At 47.4% G+C, this 23,601-nt stretch overlaps 1 protein-coding gene across 1 annotated transcript; it reads left to right on the top strand.

Annotated features, from left to right (window-relative positions):
* Window positions 1-17,515: 17,515 nt before the first annotated feature.
* LOC116354487 (vegetative cell wall protein gp1-like) lies at window positions 17,516-18,547 on the top strand. The gene has a single exon (XM_031794958.1). It carries the CDS (start codon window positions 17,516-17,518, stop codon window positions 18,545-18,547), a length of 1,032 nt encoding a protein of 343 aa, XP_031650818.1.
* Window positions 18,548-23,601: the final 5,054 nt, after the last annotated feature.

Here is a 23,601-nt window from a genome sequence, read left to right as displayed (position 1 = left end):
TTGACATCTAGTGAAAGCCTTAGGAAGTGCAATATGACCACATAGACACTGAATATTCGATAGGCAATGACTTGAAAAACCACAAACCTCAGATTTCCCACTTCCTGGTTGGATTTTTTCTCAGGTTTTTTCCTGTCATATGAGTTCTGTTATACTCACAGACATCATTCAAACAGTTTTAGAAACTTCAGAGTGTTTTCTAGCCAATAATATATTAGAAACTGGACCTGAGTAGCAGGCAGTTTATTCTGAACACCTTATTCATCCAAGTTACTCAATTCTTCCCCCAGCCATAAGAAGTTAAGGGCTCCAAAGAAGAGAAGCAGTGACGCAGCAAACAAGAACCAAAGGAGAGGGTACAAGAGAGATCATTATTTTACTGTTCAAGTTTGTGGCAATGGCAGCAATGCCATTGGTCTAAGATTATCTCCAGTAAAGCTCTCCATGGCCAGGTCTGACGCATCAGGACCATGTAGAGACAGAGGTTGGGACGGACAGACAGACAGAAGGGAACCCTGCACCTTACTCTCCAACCAAGGTGCATGAATTGAGGAAGAAACTAAAGTGAAGTGGAATTTCCACTACAGAATGACAGGCAGAGACAGAAATATGAAAAGAGCATAATTCAGGGGAACATGATATGGTGATACAGTGAGATATTATTGAAACAGAGGCTACAAAGGATTTTATTTTTATCAGGCAAGTCAGTTAAGAACAAATTATTATTTTCAATGACGGCCTAGGAACAGTGGGTTAACTGCCTGTTCAGGGGCAGAACGACAGATTTGTACCTTGTCAGCTTGGGGGTTTGACCTTGCAACCTTCCGGTTACTAGTCCAACGCTCTAACCACTAGGCTACCCTGCCACCCACAGAGGATACAGAGGTAACAGAAGTAACAGAGGATACAGAGGCTAGAGAGGATAGAGAGGATACAGAGGTAACAGAGGTAACAGAAGCTAGAGAGGATACAGAGACTAGAGAGGAAACAGAGGCTAGAGAGGATACAGAGGCTAGAGAGGATACAGAGGCTAGAGAAGATACAGAGGCTAGAGAGGATACAGAGGCTAGAGAGGATACAGAGGCTAGAGAGGATACAGAGGCTAGAGAGGATACAGAGGTAACAGAGATAACAGAGGCTAGAGAGGATACAGAGGTAACAGAAGTAACAGAGGATACAGAGGCTAGAGAGGATACAGAGATAACAGAGACTAGAGAGGATACAGAGGCTAGAGAAGATACAGAGATAACAGAGGCTAGAGAGGATACAGAGGCTAGAGAAGATACAGAGATAACAGAGGCTAGAGAGGATACAGAGGCTAGAGAAGATACAGAGGCTAGAGAAGATACAGAGATAACAGAGGCTAGAGAGGATACAGAGGCTAGAGAAGATACAGAGATAACAGAGGCTAGAGAGGATACAGAGGCTAGAGAAGATACAGAGGTAACAGAGGCTAGAGAGGATACAGAGGCTAGAGAAGATACAGAGGCTAGAGAAGATACAGAGATAACAGAGGCTAGAGAGGATACAGAGGCTAGAGAGGATACAGAGGCTAGAGAGGATACAGAGGCTAGAGAGGATACAGAGGTAACAGAGATAACAGAGGCTAGAGAGGATACAGAGGCTAGAGAAGATACAGAGATAACAGAGGCTAGAGAGGATACAGAGGCTAGAGAAGCTACAGAGGCTAGAGAAGATACAGAGATAACAGAGGCTAGAGAGGATACAGAGGCTAGAGAGGATACAGAGGTAACAGAGGTAACAGAAGCTAGAGAGGATACAGAGTTAACAGAGGAAACAGACTAGAGAGGATACAGAGGTAACAGAGGTAACAGAAGCTAGAGAGGATACAGAGACTAGAGAGGAAACAGAGGCTAGAGAGGATACAGAGGCTATAGAGGATACAGAGGCTAGAGAAGATACAGAGGCTAGAGAAGATGCAGAGATAACAGAGGCTAGAGAGGATACAGAGGCTAGAGAAGATACAGAGATAACAGAGGCTAGAGAGGATACAGAGGCTAGAGAAGATACAGAGGTAACAGAGGCTAGAGAGGATACAGAGGCTAGAGAAGATACAGAGGCTAGAGAAGATACAGAGATAACAGAGCCTAGAGAGGATACAGAGGCTAGAGAGGATACAGAGGCTAGAGAGGATACAGAGGTAACAGAGGTAACAGAAGCTAGAGAGGATACAGAGTTAACAGAGGAAACAGACTAGAGAGGATACAGAGGTAACAGAGGTAACAGAAGCTAGAGAGGATACAGAGACTAGAGAGGAAACAGAGGCTAGAGAGGATACAGAGGCTATAGAGGATACAGAGGCTAGAGAAGATACAGAGGCTAGAGAAGATGCAGAGATAACAGAGGCTAGAGAGGATACAGAGGCTAGAGAAGATACAGAGATAACAGAGGCTAGAGAGGATACAGAGGCTAGAGAAGATACAGAGGTAACAGAGGCTAGAGAGGATACAGAGGCTAGAGAAGATACAGAGGCTAGAGAAGATACAGAGATAACAGAGCCTAGAGAGGATACAGAGGCTAGAGAGGATACAGAGGCTAGAGAGGATACAGAGGTAACAGAGATAACAGAGGCTAGAGAGGATACAGAGACTAGAGAGGATACAGAGATAACAGAGGCTAGAGAGGATACAGAGGCTAGAGAAGATACAGAGATAACAGAGGCTAGAGAGGATACAGAGGCTAGAGAAGATACAGAGATAACAGAGGCTAGAGAGGATACAGAGGCTAGAGAAGATACAGAGGCTAGAGAAGATGCAGAGATAACAGAGGCTAGAGAGGATACAGAGGCTAGAGAAGATACAGAGATAACAGAGGCTAGAGAGGATACAGAGGCTAGACAAGATACAGAGGTAACAGAGGCTAGAGAGGATACAGAGGCTAGAGAAGATACAGAGGCTAGAGAAGATACAGAGATAACAGAGGCTAGAGAGGATACAGAGGCTAGAGAGGATACAGAGGCTAGAGAAGATACAGAGGCTAGAGAAGATACAGAGATAACAGAGGCTAGAGAGGATACAGAGGCTAGAGAGGATACAGAGGTAACAGAGATAACAGAGGCTAGAGAGGATACAGAGGCTAGAGAAGATACAGAGATAACAGAGGCTAGAGAGGATACAGAGGCTAGAGAAGATACAGAGATAACAGAGACTAGAGAGGATACAGAGGCTAAAGAGGATACAGAGGTAACAGAGGTAACAGAAGCTAGAGAGGATACAGAGTTAACAGAGGAAACAGACTAGAGAGGATACAGAGGTAACAGAGGTAACAGAAGCTAGAGAGGATACAGAGACTAGAGAGGAAACAGAGGCTAGAGAGGATACAGAGACTAGAGAGGATACAGACTCTGGAGAGGATACAGAGGCTAGAGAGGATACAGAGATAACAGAGGAAACAGACTAGAGAGGATACAGAGCCTAGAGAGGATACAGAGGTAACAGAGGTAACAGAAGCTAGAGAGGATACAGAGACTAGAGGATTGTTCCTGTTCCCAAGAAAGCTAAGGTAACTGAGCTAAACGACTACCGCCCCGTAGCACTCACATCCGTCATCATGAAGTGCTTTGAGAGACTAGTCAAGGACCATATCACCTCCACCCTACCTGACACCCTTGACCCACTCCAATTTGCTTACCGCCCAAATAGGTCCACAGACGATGCAATCTCAACCACACTGCACACTGCCCTAACCCATCTGGACAAGAGGAATACCTATGTGAGAATGCTGTTCATCGACTACAGCTCGGCATTCAACACCATAGTACCCTCCAAGCTCGTCATCAAGCTCGAGACCCTGGGTCTCGACCCCGCCCTGTGCAACTGGGTACTGGACTTCCTGACGGGCCGCCCCCAGGTGGTGAGGGTAGGCAACAACATCTCCTCCCCGCTGATCCTCAACACTGGGGCCCCACAAGGGTGCGTTCTGAGCCCTCTCCTGTACTCCCTGTTCACCCACGACTGCGTGGCCACGCACGCCTCCAACTCAATCATCAAGTTTGCGGACGACACAACAGTGGTAGGCTTGACTACCAACAACGACGAGACGGCCTACAGGGAGGAGGTGAGGGCCCTCGGAGTGTGGTGTCAGGAAAATAACCTCACACTCAACGTCAACAAAACTAAGGAGATGATTGTGGACTTCAGGAAACAGCAGAGGGAACACCCCCCCATCCACATCGATGGAACAGTAGTGGAGAGGGTAGCAAGTTTTAAGTTCCTCGGCATACACATCACAGACAAACTGAATTGGTCCACTCACACAGACAGCATCGTGAGGAAGGCGCAGCAGCGCCTCTTCAACCTCAGGAGGCTGAAGAAATTCGGCTTGTCACCAAAAGCACTCACAAACTTCTACAGATGCACAATCGAGAGCATCCTGGCGGGCTGGATCACCGCCTGGTATGGCAACTGCACCGCCCTCAACCGTAAGGCTCTCCAGAGGGTAGTGAGGTCTGCACAACGCATCACCGGGGGCAAACTACCTGCCCTCCAGGACACCTACACCACCCGATGCTACAGGAAGGCCATAAAGATCATCGACATCAACCACCCGAGCCACTGCCTGTTCACCCCGCTGTCATCCAGAAGGCGAGGTCAGTACAGGTGCATCAAAGCTGGGACCGAGAGACTGAAAAACAGCTTCTATCTCAAGGCCATCAGACTGTTAAACAGCCACCACTAACATTGAGTGGCTACTGCCAACACACTGTCAATGCCACTGACTCTACTCCAGCCACTTTAATAATGGGAATTGATGGGAAATGATGTAAATATATCACTAGCCACTTTAAACAATGCTACCTTATATAATGTTACTTACCCTACATTATTCATCTCATATGCATACGTAGATACTGTACTCTATATCATCGACTGCATCCTTATGTAATACATGTATCACTAGCCACTTTAACTATGCCACTTGGTTTACATACTCATCTCATATGTATATACTGTACTCGATATCATCTACCGTATCTTGCCTATGCTGCTCTGTACCATCACTCATTCATATATCCTTATGTACATATTCTTTATCCCCTTACACTGTGTATAAGACAGTAGTTTTTTTTGGAATTGTTAGTTAGATCACTTGTTCGTTATTACTGCATTGTCGGAACTAGAAGCACAAGCATTTCGCTACACTCGCATTAACATCTGCTAACCATGTGTATGTGACAAATAAATTTGATTTGATTTGATTTGATTTTTGACTAGAGAGGATACAGAAGCTAGAGAGGATACAGAGGTAACAGAGGCTAGAGAGGATACAGAGGCTAGAGAAGATACAGAGGCTAGAGAAGATACAGAGATAACAGAGGCTAGAGAGGATACAGAGGCTAGAGAGGATACAGAGGCTAGAGAGGATACAGAGGCTAGAGAGGATACAGAGGTAACAGAGATAACAGAGGCTAGAGAGGATACAGAGGCTAGAGAAGATACAGAGATAACAGAGGCTAGAGAGGATACAGAGGCTAGAGAAGCTACAGAGGCTAGAGAAGATACAGAGATAACAGAGGCTAGAGAGGATACAGAGGCTAGAGAGGATACAGAGGTAACAGAGGTAACAGAAGCTAGAGAGGATACAGAGTTAACAGAGGAAACAGACTAGAGAGGATACAGAGGTAACAGAGGTAACAGAAGCTAGAGAGGATACAGAGACTAGAGAGGAAACAGAGGCTAGAGAGGATACAGAGGCTATAGAGGATACAGAGGCTAGAGAAGATACAGAGGCTAGAGAAGATGCAGAGATAACAGAGGCTAGAGAGGATACAGAGGCTAGAGAAGATACAGAGATAACAGAGGCTAGAGAGGATACAGAGGCTAGAGAAGATACAGAGGTAACAGAGGCTAGAGAGGATACAGAGGCTAGAGAAGATACAGAGGCTAGAGAAGATACAGAGATAACAGAGCCTAGAGAGGATACAGAGGCTAGAGAGGATACAGAGGCTAGAGAGGATACAGAGGTAACAGAGATAACAGAGGCTAGAGAGGATACAGAGACTAGAGAGGATACAGAGATAACAGAGGCTAGAGAGGATACAGAGGCTAGAGAAGATACAGAGATAACAGAGGCTAGAGAGGATACAGAGGCTAGAGAAGATACAGAGATAACAGAGGCTAGAGAGGATACAGAGGCTAGAGAAGATACAGAGGCTAGAGAAGATGCAGAGATAACAGAGGCTAGAGAGGATACAGAGGCTAGAGAAGATACAGAGATAACAGAGGCTAGAGAGGATACAGAGGCTAGAGAAGATACAGAGGTAACAGAGGCTAGAGAGGATACAGAGGCTAGAGAAGATACAGAGGCTAGAGAAGATACAGAGATAACAGAGGCTAGAGAGGATACAGAGGCTAGAGAGGATACAGAGGTAACAGAGATAACAGAGGCTAGAGAGGATACAGAGGCTAGAGAAGATACAGAGATAACAGAGGCTAGAGAGGATACAGAGGCTAGAGAAGATACAGAGATAACAGAGACTAGAGAGGATACAGAGGCTAAAGAGGATACAGAGGTAACAGAGGTAACAGAAGCTAGAGAGGATACAGAGTTAACAGAGGAAACAGACTAGAGAGGATACAGAGGTAACAGAGGTAACAGAAGCTAGAGAGGATACAGAGACTAGAGAGGAAACAGAGGCTAGAGAGGATACAGAGACTAGAGAGGATACAGACTCTGGAGAGGATACAGAGGCTAGAGAGGATACAGAGATAACAGAGGAAACAGACTAGAGAGGATACAGAGCCTAGAGAGGATACAGAGGTAACAGAGGTAACAGAAGCTAGAGAGGATACAGAGACTAGAGGATTGTTCCTGTTCCCAAGAAAGCTAAGGTAACTGAGCTAAACGACTACCGCCCCGTAGCACTCACATCCGTCATCATGAAGTGCTTTGAGAGACTAGTCAAGGACCATATCACCTCCACCCTACCTGACACCCTTGACCCACTCCAATTTGCTTACCGCCCAAATAGGTCCACAGACGATGCAATCTCAACCACACTGCACACTGCCCTAACCCATCTGGACAAGAGGAATACCTATGTGAGAATGCTGTTCATCGACTACAGCTCGGCATTCAACACCATAGTACCCTCCAAGCTCGTCATCAAGCTCGAGACCCTGGGTCTCGACCCCGCCCTGTGCAACTGGGTACTGGACTTCCTGACGGGCCGCCCCCAGGTGGTGAGGGTAGGCAACAACATCTCCTCCCCGCTGATCCTCAACACTGGGGCCCCACAAGGGTGCGTTCTGAGCCCTCTCCTGTACTCCCTGTTCACCCACGACTGCGTGGCCACGCACGCCTCCAACTCAATCATCAAGTTTGCGGACGACACAACAGTGGTAGGCTTGACTACCAACAACGACGAGACGGCCTACAGGGAGGAGGTGAGGGCCCTCGGAGTGTGGTGTCAGGAAAATAACCTCACACTCAACGTCAACAAAACTAAGGAGATGATTGTGGACTTCAGGAAACAGCAGAGGGAACACCCCCCCATCCACATCGATGGAACAGTAGTGGAGAGGGTAGCAAGTTTTAAGTTCCTCGGCATACACATCACAGACAAACTGAATTGGTCCACTCACACAGACAGCATCGTGAGGAAGGCGCAGCAGCGCCTCTTCAACCTCAGGAGGCTGAAGAAATTCGGCTTGTCACCAAAAGCACTCACAAACTTCTACAGATGCACAATCGAGAGCATCCTGGCGGGCTGGATCACCGCCTGGTATGGCAACTGCACCGCCCTCAACCGTAAGGCTCTCCAGAGGGTAGTGAGGTCTGCACAACGCATCACCGGGGGCAAACTACCTGCCCTCCAGGACACCTACACCACCCGATGCTACAGGAAGGCCATAAAGATCATCGACATCAACCACCCGAGCCACTGCCTGTTCACCCCGCTGTCATCCAGAAGGCGAGGTCAGTACAGGTGCATCAAAGCTGGGACCGAGAGACTGAAAAACAGCTTCTATCTCAAGGCCATCAGACTGTTAAACAGCCACCACTAACATTGAGTGGCTACTGCCAACACACTGTCAATGCCACTGACTCTACTCCAGCCACTTTAATAATGGGAATTGATGGGAAATGATGTAAATATATCACTAGCCACTTTAAACAATGCTACCTTATATAATGTTACTTACCCTACATTATTCATCTCATATGCATACGTAGATACTGTACTCTATATCATCGACTGCATCCTTATGTAATACATGTATCACTAGCCACTTTAACTATGCCACTTGGTTTACATACTCATCTCATATGTATATACTGTACTCGATATCATCTACCGTATCTTGCCTATGCTGCTCTGTACCATCACTCATTCATATATCCTTATGTACATATTCTTTATCCCCTTACACTGTGTATAAGACAGTAGTTTTTTTTGGAATTGTTAGTTAGATCACTTGTTCGTTATTACTGCATTGTCGGAACTAGAAGCACAAGCATTTCGCTACACTCGCATTAACATCTGCTAACCATGTGTATGTGACAAATAAATTTGATTTGATTTGATTTGATTTTTGACTAGAGAGGATACAGAAGCTAGAGAGGATACAGAGGTAACAGAGGCTAGAGAGGATACAGAGGCTAGAGAAGATACAGAGGCTAGAGAAGATACAGAGATAACAGAGGCTAGAGAGGATACAGAGGCTAGAGAGGATACAGAGGCTAGAGAGGATACAGAGGCTAGAGAGGATACAGAGGTAACAGAGATAACAGAGGCTAGAGAGGATACAGAGGCTAGAGAAGATACAGAGATAACAGAGGCTAGAGAGGATACAGAGGCTAGAGAAGCTACAGAGGCTAGAGAAGATACAGAGATAACAGAGGCTAGAGAGGATACAGAGGCTAGAGAGGATACAGAGGTAACAGAGGTAACAGAAGCTAGAGAGGATACAGAGTTAACAGAGGAAACAGACTAGAGAGGATACAGAGGTAACAGAGGTAACAGAAGCTAGAGAGGATACAGAGACTAGAGAGGAAACAGAGGCTAGAGAGGATACAGAGGCTATAGAGGATACAGAGGCTAGAGAAGATACAGAGGCTAGAGAAGATGCAGAGATAACAGAGGCTAGAGAGGATACAGAGGCTAGAGAAGATACAGAGATAACAGAGGCTAGAGAGGATACAGAGGCTAGAGAAGATACAGAGGTAACAGAGGCTAGAGAGGATACAGAGGCTAGAGAAGATACAGAGGCTAGAGAAGATACAGAGATAACAGAGCCTAGAGAGGATACAGAGGCTAGAGAGGATACAGAGGCTAGAGAGGATACAGAGGTAACAGAGATAACAGAGGCTAGAGAGGATACAGAGACTAGAGAGGATACAGAGATAACAGAGGCTAGAGAGGATACAGAGGCTAGAGAAGATACAGAGATAACAGAGGCTAGAGAGGATACAGAGGCTAAAGAAGATACAGAGATAACAGAGGCTAGAGAGGATACAGAGGCTAGAGAAGATACAGAGGCTAGAGAAGATGCAGAGATAACAGAGGCTAGAGAGGATACAGAGGCTAGAGAAGATACAGAGATAACAGAGGCTAGAGAGGATACAGAGGCTAGAGAAGATACAGAGGTAACAGAGGCTAGAGAGGATACAGAGGCTAGAGAAGATACAGAGGCTAGAGAAGATACAGAGATAACAGAGGCTAGAGAGGATACAGAGGCTAGAGAGGATACAGAGGTAACAGAGATAACAGAGGCTAGAGAGGATACAGAGGCTAGAGAAGATACAGAGATAACAGAGGCTAGAGAGGATACAGAGGCTAGAGAAGATACAGAGATAACAGAGACTAGAGAGGATACAGAGGCTAAAGAGGATACAGAGGTAACAGAGGTAACAGAAGCTAGAGAGGATACAGAGTTAACAGAGGAAACAGACTAGAGAGGATACAGAGGTAACAGAGGTAACAGAAGCTAGAGAGGATACAGAGACTAGAGAGGAAACAGAGGCTAGAGAGGATACAGAGACTAGAGAGGATACAGACTCTGGAGAGGATACAGAGGCTAGAGAGGATACAGAGATAACAGAGGAAACAGACTAGAGAGGATACAGAGCCTAGAGAGGATACAGAGGTAACAGAGGTAACAGAAGCTAGAGAGGATACAGAGACTAGAGGATTGTTCCTGTTCCCAAGAAAGCTAAGGTAACTGAGCTAAACGACTACCGCCCCGTAGCACTCACATCCGTCATCATGAAGTGCTTTGAGAGACTAGTCAAGGACCATATCACCTCCACCCTACCTGACACCCTTGACCCACTCCAATTTGCTTACCGCCCAAATAGGTCCACAGACGATGCAATCTCAACCACACTGCACACTGCCCTAACCCATCTGGACAAGAGGAATACCTATGTGAGAATGCTGTTCATCGACTACAGCTCGGCATTCAACACCATAGTACCCTCCAAGCTCGTCATCAAGCTCGAGACCCTGGGTCTCGACCCCGCCCTGTGCAACTGGGTACTGGACTTCCTGACGGGCCGCCCCCAGGTGGTGAGGGTAGGCAACAACATCTCCTCCCCGCTGATCCTCAACACTGGGGCCCCACAAGGGTGCGTTCTGAGCCCTCTCCTGTACTCCCTGTTCACCCACGACTGCGTGGCCACGCACGCCTCCAACTCAATCATCAAGTTTGCGGACGACACAACAGTGGTAGGCTTGACTACCAACAACGACGAGACGGCCTACAGGGAGGAGGTGAGGGCCCTCGGAGTGTGGTGTCAGGAAAATAACCTCACACTCAACGTCAACAAAACTAAGGAGATGATTGTGGACTTCAGGAAACAGCAGAGGGAACACCCCCCCATCCACATCGATGGAACAGTAGTGGAGAGGGTAGCAAGTTTTAAGTTCCTCGGCATACACATCACAGACAAACTGAATTGGTCCACTCACACAGACAGCATCGTGAGGAAGGCGCAGCAGCGCCTCTTCAACCTCAGGAGGCTGAAGAAATTCGGCTTGTCACCAAAAGCACTCACAAACTTCTACAGATGCACAATCGAGAGCATCCTGGCGGGCTGGATCACCGCCTGGTATGGCAACTGCACCGCCCTCAACCGTAAGGCTCTCCAGAGGGTAGTGAGGTCTGCACAACGCATCACCGGGGGCAAACTACCTGCCCTCCAGGACACCTACACCACCCGATGCTACAGGAAGGCCATAAAGATCATCGACATCAACCACCCGAGCCACTGCCTGTTCACCCCGCTGTCATCCAGAAGGCGAGGTCAGTACAGGTGCATCAAAGCTGGGACCGAGAGACTGAAAAACAGCTTCTATCTCAAGGCCATCAGACTGTTAAACAGCCACCACTAACATTGAGTGGCTACTGCCAACACACTGTCAATGCCACTGACTCTACTCCAGCCACTTTAATAATGGGAATTGATGGGAAATGATGTAAATATATCACTAGCCACTTTAAACAATGCTACCTTATATAATGTTACTTACCCTACATTATTCATCTCATATGCATACGTAGATACTGTACTCTATATCATCGACTGCATCCTTATGTAATACATGTATCACTAGCCACTTTAACTATGCCACTTGGTTTACATACTCATCTCATATGTATATACTGTACTCGATATCATCTACCGTATCTTGCCTATGCTGCTCTGTACCATCACTCATTCATATATCCTTATGTACATATTCTTTATCCCCTTACACTGTGTATAAGACAGTAGTTTTTTTTGGAATTGTTAGTTAGATCACTTGTTCGTTATTACTGCATTGTCGGAACTAGAAGCACAAGCATTTCGCTACACTCGCATTAACATCTGCTAACCATGTGTATGTGACAAATAAATTTGATTTGATTTGATTTGATTTTTGACTAGAGAGGATACAGAAGCTAGAGAGGATACAGAGACTAGAGAGGAAACAGAGGCTAGAGAGGATACAGAGGCTAGAGAGGATAGAGAGGCTAGAGAGGATACAGAGGCTAGAGAGGATACAGAGGTAACAGAGATAACAGAGGCTAGAGAGGATACAGAGGCTAGAGAAGATACAGAGATAACAGAGGCTAGAGAGGATACAGAGGCTAGAGAAGCTACAGAGGCTAGAGAAGATACAGAGATAACAGAGGCTAGAGAGGATACAGAGGCTAGAGAGGATACAGAGGTAACGGAGGAAACAGAAGCTAGAGAGGATACAGAGTTAACAGAGGAAACAGACTAGAGAGGATACAGAGGTAACAGAGGTAACAGAAGCTAGAGAGGATACAGAGACTAGAGAGGAAACAGAGTCTAGAGAGGATACAGAGGCTATAGAGGATACAGAGGCTAGAGAAGATACAGAGGCTAGAGAGGATACAGAGGCTAGAGAGGATACAGAGGCTAGAGAGGATACAGAGGCTAGAGAGGATACAGAGGTAACAGAGATAACAAAGGCTAGAGAGGATACAGAGGTAACAGAAGTAACAGAGGATACAGAGGCTAGAGAGGATACAGAGATAACAGAGGCTAGAGAGGATACAGAGGCTAGAGAAGATACAGAGATAACAGAGGCTAGAGAGGATACAGAGGCTAGAGAGGATACAGAGGCTAGAGAGGATACAGAGGCTAGAGAAGATGCAGAGATAACAGAGGCTAGAGAGGATACAGAGGCTAGAGAGGATACAGAGGCTAGAGAAGATACAGAGATAACAGAGGCTAGAGAGGATACAGAGGCTAGAGAAGATACAGAGGTAACAGAGGCTAGAGAGGATACAGAGGCTAGAGAAGATACAGAGGCTAGAGAAGATACAGAGATAACAGAGGCTAGAGAGGATACAGAGGCTAGAGAGGATACAGAGGCTAGAGAGGATACAGAGGTAACATAGATAACAGAGGCTAGAGAGGATACAGAGGCTAGAGAAGATACAGAGATAACAGAGGCTAGAGAGGATACAGAGGCTAGAGAAGATACAGAGATAACAGAGACTAGAGAGGATACAGAGGCTAAAGAGGATACAGAGGTAACAGAGGTAACAGAAGCTAGAGAGGATACAGAGTTAACAGAGGAAACAGACTAGAGAGGATACAGAGGTAACAGAGGTAACAGAAGCTAGAGAGGATACAGAGACTAGAGAGGAAACAGAGGCTAGAGAGGATACAGAGACTAGAGAGGATACAGACGCTGGAGAGGATACAGAGGCTAGAGAGGATACAGAGATAACAGAGGAACAGACTAGAGAGGATACAGAGACTAGAGAGGATACAGAGGTAACAGAGGTAACAGAAGCTAGAGAGGATACAGAGACTAGAGAGGATACAGAAGCTAGAGAGGATACAGAGACTAGAGAGGAAACAGAGGCTAGAGAGGATACAGAGGCTATAGAGGATAGAGAGGCTAGAGAGGATACAGACGCTAGAGAGGATACAGAGCCTAGAGAGGATACAGAGGCTAGAGAGGATACAGAGGCTGGAGAGGATACAGAGGCTAGAGAGGATACAGAGGTAACAGAGGAAACAGAGGCTAGAGAGGATACAGAGGCTACAGAGGAAACAGAGGCTAGAGAGGCCAAATGGTGTCCCCTGGCCAAATGGTGTCCCCCGGCCAAATGGAGTCCCCCGGTCAAATGGAGTCCCCCGGCCAAATGGAGTCCCCCGGCCAAATAATGTCCCCATCTACGTTACAATGAGATTTGATAAACTATTAGTGTCTGTTGTTATATCAACAGTGTGATGACCTAATGATTAGAACTTTGGAGATCATTACAGCCTAAATGACTTTCTTTTCATCATCGCAATGCGAACAAGACTGATTTCCACGACCATTTTGCTGTTTAAACAAGTTTTGTTTCGCTAATAAAATGAAAACATCACTTCAAACTACTTTTGGGTACCTTGTTAACATGTCAACATGAAATCCACGTCTTAAACGCTGCTGCGTTTCAGAAATGTCAAAGAAAACGTGTAATCAGCTTGACACATTCAAATTATATACACCTTACAGATCACGAAGTCAGCTAATTTCCACTCCATTCATACGCAAATACGTTTGATTCATACACTGGCTTGTCTGGCTGTCATGTTTTTATTTTCCTCTGCACTTCCCATATGTACACGGAAATAATATTATTTCACTAGTCCTCTGTTATGATTCATTCTTTGTGCGGACCGTGCGAGGGCTTCTGAGGTGAAATAGAGCCAAGCAACCAGCATAGCAACGGACGCTTTGGTTTATTGCATAATCCGGTCAGAATTCTAGTAACAGCCCTAGCAACAGAATGTACAGTAGAACTCATGGAATCCCATTGTGATGTAGATGGGACACTGTTTGGCATGACAGGTCCCCTGGAGGTCAGGTCCCTTGGGCACATGCCCTGGGTGCCCAGCCGGTATTCGGTCATGAATACTACTTGTTTAGATAACTGGCTAGACTAATTTACCACTCTAAAAATTGTTAGCGGATGCGGCTAATTGAGTGACTGTCAGTGACCGACGAAGGGATCAACAACCAAATTTCGAACTTGCACCTTGTGTGTTGTATTATTTTAACTCTCAACAGTAAGTTGAGACCCCGACTGAGAAAACTATTTGAATTTTAGCAACCGGGAAATGGCAGAGTGGTTTCTGCATAGAGCACCTTTCAGAAAACTTCAATCATAAATGTGTTGTTCTCCAGAGAGAACCTGTCAACCTAGTGTGTTTGTTTATGAGACTTCTTACCAATAAATCATGCATTATTTTACTTTCTTCCCTCACTCCAGAGACGGAGCAGTGAGCTCCTTGATTGTTCTCTTAATGGTCCATTCGGTTCCTTGTGTCAGGTTGGAAGCTAAAAGGAACACAGAAAAATAAAGCCAAGACGTACTTCTGACATAATGACAGCTTAAAAATAAAATGTACATACATATATATATATATATATACACTTATATACATACATACACTTACCGGACAGTTTATTAGGTACATCACCCCCGTTCACAAAAATATATCGCTCCTACAGACAGTGAGTCACGTGGCCGTGTCTTGCTATATAAAAACAGGCAGGCAGGAATTGAGGCATTCAGTTATTGTTTGATTTAATGTTAGAATTTGCAAAACTAGTGACCTAAGCGACATTGAGTGTGATATGATTAATACAGGCTGATGGCGACGGTGTACTGACCTCCAATCTGTAGCAGAGGGTGAAGAATCTAGAATCTAAAATCTATTTGGATTTGTTTAAAAAAGATGTTGGTTACTACATGATTTCATATGTGTTATTTCATAGTCCTGATGTCTTCACTATTATTCTACAATGTAGAAAATAGTTTTTTTTAAATAAAGAAAACCCTTGAATGAGTAGGTGTGTCTAAACGTTTGACTGGTACTGTAGAGAGAGGAGAGAGATATTGGGGGGCTTATGTCACTTATACCTGGATCCGGCCCTGTGTGTGTGTGTGTGTGTGTGTGTGTGTGTGTGTGTGTGTGTGTGTGTGTGTGTGTGTGTGTGTGTGTGTGTGTGTGTGTGTGTGTGTGTGTGTGTGTGTGTGTGTGTGTGTGTGTGTGTGTGTGTGTGTGTGTGTGTGTGTGTGTACGTGTTTAACTATACTTGTGGGGAGACAAGGCCAAACAATATTTGTAGGTTTTTGGGTTAAAGTTAAGGTTAGGGTACGGGTTAGAGTTTGGTTTAGGGTTGGGGTTAGGGTGGGGGGTTGGGGTTAGGGTTAGGGTTAGGGAAAATAGGATTAGTTGTAACAAGGCTAGTTGTAGACGTGTGTGTGTGTGTGTGTGTGTGTGTGTGTGTGTGTGTGTGTGTGTGTGTGTGTGTGTGTGTGTGTGTGTGTGTGTGTGTGTGTGTGTGTGTGTGTGTGTTTTACTTTTCTGTATGCTCCAGTAAATACTCTAGAGTTGTCAGAAGCCTTTGTTTCCAGTGACAGTTTGTCTGGGCTGTGGGAAAAAACAGACGAGCTGAGCTCTCATTATGTCAGAAGCACGTCTTGGTTTTATTTTCTGTGTTTTTTATTTTTCTGTGTTCATTTTAGCTTCCAACCTGACACAAGGAACCGAATGGACCATTAAGAGAGCAATCAAGGAGCTCACTGCTCCGTCTCTGGAGCGAGGGAAGAAAGTAAAATAATGCATAATTTATTGGTAAGAAGTCTCATAAACAAACACACTAGGTTGACAGGTTCTCTCTGGAGAACAACACATTTATGATTGAAGTTTTCTGAAAGGTGCACTATGCATAATTTGCAAATAAATTCATTAAAAATCCTACAATGTGATTTTCTGGATTTTTTTTTCTCATTTTGTTTGTCATAGTTGAAGTGCACCTATGATGACAATTACAGGCCTCTCTCATCTTTTAAGTGGGAGAACTTGCACAATTGGTGGCTGACGAAATACTTTTTTGCCCCACTGTATATGCCATTCAGCAGACACTTTTGTCCAAAGGGATTTATAGTCTGCGCATGCGTACATTTTACATATGGGTACCTACAGCGTGAGCTGAACCCACAAACCTTGGTGTTGTAATCCCCATGCTCAACCGACGGAGCCACTTTGGACCACTTGAACAGAATCATTGTACCCTCTAAACAGCTGTGAAATATTTGTTCCATAATATTTAATTTTTTAAGCTGTTTGAAGCTGGTGCACAAAACCGAAAGCAAGAGGAGGCAAAAAGGAAACCTAAGAACAAGAAACAGCGCACATAGAACATCTACCGCTTCTTAGACTTGCTTTCCATGGGAATGTCAGATCTATAACTGCTGTTTCTATGGGAATTTGGTCAGGTCGTCCAAAAAGTTACATATTGCATCTTTAACTGTGGCGCCCTTCCCTCCTCTCCTCGTAACGCCTTTCCTCTCTCCTCTTCTTCCAGCGCCTGGCCTCTCCTCTCAGCGCCTGGCCTGGCCTTGCCTCTCCTTCTAGCGCCTGGCCTGGCCTGGCCTCTTCTCTCTCCTCTACTTCCAGCGACTGGCCTTGCCTCACCTCTCCTCTCTCCTCTCCTTCCAGCGTCTGGCCTCACCTCTCCTCTCCTCTCTCCTCTCCTTCCAGCGCCTGGCCTCACCTCTTCTCTCCTCTCTTCCAGCACCTGGCCTGGCCTCTCCTCTTCTGTCCTCTCCTCCGATGTCCTGCCCACCTTTCCTCTGAAGTCTTCCTGTGACCTTCACCAGTCTCTAGCCACGAGGTGGTTCATTGTTGTTCTTTGAGATCAACGACTCCACAGACCACTGCCTGGAAACAGCAGCTTTAGCATCAGCTTGATTTGGCCACAGAGAGCAAGAGAGGTAGAGAGAAAGTGGAAATGCAGAAACTCAGATGAGGTGAGCTCTTTCGGGGCAGTTGGCAGTAGGAGTTGGTGGAGCGCTTCGGTGTTAATGTCCTCCATTATGTTTCTGGGGTTGGCCGAAGCTCCAACCCGCAGCTCCTAAGTGATTGGCTTTCTGCTTGGCGGGGTACGAGGGAGGGCGCCGCTCGTAGCTGGTTAGAGTCAGACCCTCGCTCTGTTGTTCTAAAAACCATTAAGAGAAGGTGAAGAATGATGACTACCACCTCTGTGGCCAGGGGTACTCCATCACCCCCTAACCCAGCCTCTCGGCCACCCTACCTCCCAGCCTCCCAGCCCCCCTACCTCCCAGCCTCCCAGCCCCCCTACCTCCCAGCCACCCATTCTTCCAGCCACCCAGCCTCCCTGCCAACCAGCCTCCCTGCCAACCAGACATCAAGCCTCCCTGCCAACCAGCCTCCCTGCCAACCAGACATCCGGCATTCCTGTCTTTCAGCCTCCTATTCTTCTAGCCTCCCTGCCACCAAGTCTTCTTCTTGCAACCCAACCTCCCAGCCTTCCAGCTGCTCACCCAGCCTCCCTGTCTCTTACCCAGCCTCCCTGCCTCTCACCCAGCCTCTTACTCATCCTCCCTGCCTCTTACCCAGTCTCCCTGCCTCTTACCCAGCCTCCCTGCCTCTCACCCAGTCTCCCTGCCTCTTACCCATCCTCCCTGCCTCTTACCCAGTCTCCCTGCCTCTTACCCAGGCTCCCTGCCTCTCACCCAGCCTCCCTGCCTCTTACCCAATCTCCCTGCCTCTTACCCAGCCTCCCTGCCTCTTACCCAGCCTCCCTGCCTCTTACCCATTCTCCCTGCCTCTTACCCAGCCTCCCTTACCCAGCCTCCCTGCCTCTTACCCAGCCTCCCTGCCTTTTACCCAGCCTCCCTGCCTCTTACCCAGCCTCCCTTACCCAGCCTCCCTGCCTCTTACCCAGCCTCCCTGCCTCTTACCCAGCCTCCCTTCCTCTTACCCAGTCTCCCTGCCTCTTACCCAGCCTCCCTGTCTCTTACCCAGCCTCCCTGCCTCTTACCCAGCCTCCCTTACCCAGCCTCCCTGCCTCTTACCCAGCCTCCCTGCCTCTTACCCAGCCTCCCTTACCCAGCCTCCCTGCCTCTTACCCAGCCTCCCTGCCTCTTACCCAGTCTCCCTGCCTCTTACCCAGCCTCCACAGACAGAGAGCTCCAGCCAAACTCTGTATTCCCACCGCTGTCCTGTGAAAACCCAACAGGGGGAAAGACACATTTGAAAACATACATTTGAGGTAACATCAATTCCAGCATGGATTCAACTCATTCCATTCAGTGTTGTTGTATTGTATTTTCTGGGTAAAAAAAATAATTAATAGCGGGCCTCTAAGACTCTGCATCGCCGTGCTAAATCTTCTGTCTTGCCCATTCACTCTCAATGGCACACATACAATCCATGTCTCAATTGTCTCAAGGCTTAAACATTTTTTTTACGTGTCTCCTCTCCTTCATCTACACTGATTGAAGTGGATTTAACAGGTGACATCAATGAGGGATCGTAGCTTCCACCTGAAATCAGTTCCTGATGTTTTGTACACTCAGTATGTATGAAACCAGCTACAAACTCAATAATCTACAGATGGCACCACACTCCGTGATTAAAAGGGCAACACACTCTGTGATTAAAAGGGCAACACACTCTGTGATTAAAAGGGCAACACACTCCATAATTAAAAGGGCAACACACTCCGTGATTAAAAGGGCAACACACTCCGTGATTAAAAGGGCAACACACTCCATAATTAAAAGGGCAACACACTCCATAATTAAAAGGGCAACACACTCCGTGATTAAAAGGGCAACACACTCTGTGATTAAAAGGGCAACACACTCCGTGATTAAAAGGGCAACACACTCCGTGATTAAAAGGGCAACACACTCCGTGATTAAAAGGGCAACACACTCCGTGATTAAAAGGGAAACACACTCCATAATTAAAAGGGCAACACACTCTGTGATTAAAAGGGCAACACACTCCGTGATTAAAAGGGCAACACACTCCGTGATTAAAAGGGCAAAACACTCCGTGATTAAAAGGGCAACACACTCCGTGATTAAAAGGGCAACACACTCCGTGATCTCTGTTGCCTGAAGTTATGGAAAATGGGTTCGCTTTGATAGTTGCATTGGGCATACATTTTCTTAGCTTAAAAAACCTACAGATTAGGATTTAATTTGATCACCCTTTTGTTGCTGAGAATTTCCCTGGCCCGCAGGAAATGCAGATGAGTTTTGGCATTTACATAAATTCACTGAAAACCCGCACTAAACACACATTATTATATTATATTACACATTACACACATTATTAATATTAACAGTATACCACCATGTAGCCTCATTTTGACCAGTTACATCGACTAACCACAGATCAAGCAACATTTATGGACTAAACGTTCAAATCCTGTTGCTGCAGGATTATTTTGCAGTGACAATACAGGTCAAATTAAGATCCTACATCTGTAGCTACTCTACATTGACAGATTCAGCCACAACCAGATGATAATAATAACACAGATCTCAACAGCTTGCTCTTCAGTAGACGAAAACAGACATTTATAGGAATATTTGAAGAATGTTTTAAAATCATTTACAAGTGTCTCAGTTCAAGTAACATCTACTTGACAGGATCCATACACTCCTGAAGTGATACAGAAGTGATAACCAATTGAAAGTATCTGTCATGAAGTGTTCATTTAGGCCTGCTTTCATTTCGGGAGGGGGGATAATTGGTAGCAGCAGTGAATACTCATGGCTCAGTGCTGTGATGGGCTGTGCCCCAAATGACACCCTATTCCTTACATAGTACACTATGGGCCCTGGTCTAAAGTAGTGCACTATATAGGGGATAGGGTGCTAGTTGGCACTCAACGTGGAGTGACAGCTAAAGAGCAGCTGGGAGGAGAGCAATCTAACTAAACCTCACTGTCACCATGCTACAGCGAGGCAGACAGGGAGGTGTGTGTGCGTGTGTGTGTGTGTGTCTTTGCATGAGTATGTGCATGTGCCCATGCATGTGTGTCTTTGTGTGCGTCCATGTGAATGCGTGAATGTTAACATAAACATCCACACAGACACTCATGTGGGGGGGGGGCTAAACAGAGATGGAGAGACAACCTGACCAGTGACGAGAATAGTGTCCATACATGAAATGGGTCTGGGAATGAACCGGGAATGGGTCTGGGAATGAACTGGGAATGGGTCTGGGAATGGGTCTGGGAATGGGTCTGGGAATGAACCGGGAATGGGTCTGGGAATGAACCGGGACTGGGTCTGGGAATGAACCGGGAATGGGTCTGGGAATGGGTCTGGGAATGAACCGGGAATGGATCTGGGAATGGGTCTGGGAATGAACCAGGAATGGATCTGGGAATGGGTCTGGGAATGAACCGGAAATTGATCTGGGAATGGGTCTGGGAATGGGTCTGGGAATGAACCAGGAATGGGTCTGGGAATGAACCGGGAATGGGTCTGGGAATGAACCGGGAATGGGTCTGGGAATGAACCGGGAATGGGTCTGGGAATGAACCGGGAATGGATCTGGGAATGGGTCTGGGAATGGGTCTGGGAATGGGTCTGGGAATGAACCAGGAATGGGCCTGGGAATGGGTCTGGGAATGGGTCTGGGAATGGGTCTGGGAATGAACCGGGAATGGGTCTGGGAATGGGTCTGGGAATGAACCGGGAATGGGTCTGGGAATGGGTCTGGGAATGAACCGGGAATGGGTCTGGGAATGGGTCCGGGAATGGGTCTGGGAATGAACTGGGAATCGGTCTGGGAATGGGTCTGGGAATGGGTCTGGGAATGGGTCTGGGAATGAACCAGGAATGGGCCTGGTAATGGGTCTGGGAATGGGTCTGGGAATGGGTCTGGGAATGAACCGGGAATGGGTCTGGGAATGAACCGTGAATGGGTCTGGGAATGAACCGGGAATGCATCTGGGAATGGGTCTGGGAATGGGTCTGGAAATGGGTCTGGTAATGAACCGGGAATGGATCTGGGAATGGGTCTGGGAATGGGTCTGGGAATGAACCGGGAATGGGTCTGGGAATGAACTGGGAATGGGTCTAGGAATGGGTCTGGGAATGAACTGGGAATGGGCATAGCAATGAACCGGGAATGGGTCTGGGAATGAACCGGGAATAGGTCTGGGAATGAACTGGGATTGAACCGGGAATGGGCTGGAAATGGGTACTCCTCTAGTACGATAATGTGTCTTCTTTACAAGTCTGTGGGAGGGATGGATCTTCCCATCTGACATTTTTGAACCTACAGAAGAAGGTGAGCGAGGGACGGGGAGAGAGAGGGGCAGAAGGGGAGCGAGGGACGGGGAGAGAGAGGGGCAGAAGGGGAGCGAGGGACGGGGAGAGAGAGGGGACGAAGGGGAGCGAGGGACGGGGAGAGAGAGGGGCAGAAGGGGAGCGAGGGACGGGGAGAGAGAGGAGCAGAAGGGGAGCGAGGGATGGGGAGGGAGAGGGGCAGAAGGGGAGCGAGGGACAGGGAGAGAGAGGGGGAGAAGGGGAGCGAGGGACGGGGAGAGAGAGGGGCAGAAGGGGAGCGAGGGATGGGGAGAGAGGGGCAGAAGGGGAGCGAGGGACGGGAAGAGAGAGGGGCAGAAGGGGAGCGAGGAAAGAGAGACATATGCAAACAGTTTATTCTAATCTGATAACGGTCCTCTTTGTAATTAACCTCAGAGCAGCCTCAGCTAATCCAATTATCCCTCCCTCTCCCCTCTCTCTCACCCTCTCCTCCTCTCTCCCACTCTCTCCTCTCTCCCCCTCTCTCTCCTCCCTCTCCTACTCCTCCCAGTCTCCCTCTCTCTCCTCCCTCTCCAGCTCTCACTCTCCCTACCCCTCTCTCCAGGTCTCTCTCCCCCTTTCCTCCCTCTCTCCCCCCTCTCTCTTCCCTCTCCCCCTCTCCTCCCTGTCCTCTCTCTCCCACCTCTCTCCTCCCTCTCTCTCCTCCCTCTCCCATTCCCTCCCCCCTCTCGCCCTCTCCCCCTCCGCCCTCTCTCCCCTACAGGGAGGGAGCCCTCACAGGCCAGTGAGAGGGATTAGAGAGAGGTCTCCTATTGAGTTCCAATAAATGAATGCTCCCATTGAGAATGGACTTGAGTCTGGTGCTGTCTCCCTTACTGCTGTCATAGATAGAAATACACTGGACACTTTTTATAATGACCAGAGGCTACTTCAGGATTCTCCTCCAGCCATGACTAGTGCAGAGTTCTAACAGGACAGCAGGCCTAACATGCTCGGCCCTGTGTCTCTGATAAGGCCTAACATGGCTCCTCCTGCTCGTGTCTCTGATAAGGCCTAACATGGCTACTCTTCCTCAGCCCTGTGTCTCTGATAAGGCCTAACATGGCTACTCTTCCTCAGCCCTGTGTCTCTGATAAGGCCTAACATGGCTCCTCCTGCTCGGCACTGTGTCTCTGATAAGGCCTAACATGGTTACTCTTCCTCAGCCCTGTGTCTCTGATAAGGCCTAACATGGCTCCTCCTGCTCGGCCCTGTGTCTCTGATAAGGCCTAACATGGCTCCTCCTGCTCGGCCCTGTGTCTCTGATAAGGCCTAACATGGCTACTCTTCCTCAGCCCTGTGTCTCTGATAAGGCCTAACATGGCTCCTCCTGCTCGGCCCTGTGTCTCTGATAAGGCCTAACATGGCTCCTCCTGCTCGGCCCTGTGTCTCTGATAAGGCCTAACATGGCTACTCTTCCTCAGACCTGTGTCTCTGATAAGGCCTAACATGGCTCCTCCTGCTCGGCCCTGTGTCTCTGATAAGGCCTAACATGGCTATTCTTCCTCAGCCCTGTGTCTGATAAGGCCTAACATGGCTACTCTTCCTCAGCCCTGTGTCTCTGATAAGGCCTAACATGGCTACTCTTCCTCAGACCTGTGTCTCTGATAAGGCCTAACATGGCTCCTCCTGCTCGGCCCTGTGTCTCTGATAAGGCCTAACATGGCTCCTCCTGCTCGGCCCCGTGTCTCTGATAAGGCCTAACATGGCTACTCCTGCTCGTGTCTCTGATCAGGCCTAACATGGTTACTCTTCCTTAGCCCTGTATCTCTGATAAGGCCTAACATGGCTACTCTTCCTCAGCCCTGTGTCTGATAAGGCCTAACATGGCTACTCTTCCTCAGCCCTGTGTCTCTGATAAGGCCTAACATGGCTACTCTTCCTCAGCCCTGTGTCTCTGATAAGGCCTACATGGCTGCTCTTCCTCAGCCCTGTGTCTCTGATAAGGCCTAACATGGCTCCTCCTGCTCGGCCC

This window comes from Oncorhynchus kisutch, linkage group LG17 (assembly GCF_002021735.2).
Source record: "Oncorhynchus kisutch isolate 150728-3 linkage group LG17, Okis_V2, whole genome shotgun sequence".
Lineage (NCBI taxonomy): Eukaryota > Metazoa > Chordata > Actinopteri > Salmoniformes > Salmonidae > Oncorhynchus > Oncorhynchus kisutch.
This window is presented reverse-complemented; position numbering and strand designations above follow the sequence as displayed.

Coding starts and splice junctions, on each gene's coding strand:
- LOC116354487 (XM_031794958.1), top strand. CDS start 17,516: ATGACTACCACCTCTGTGGCCAGGGGTACTCCATCACCCCCTAACCCA.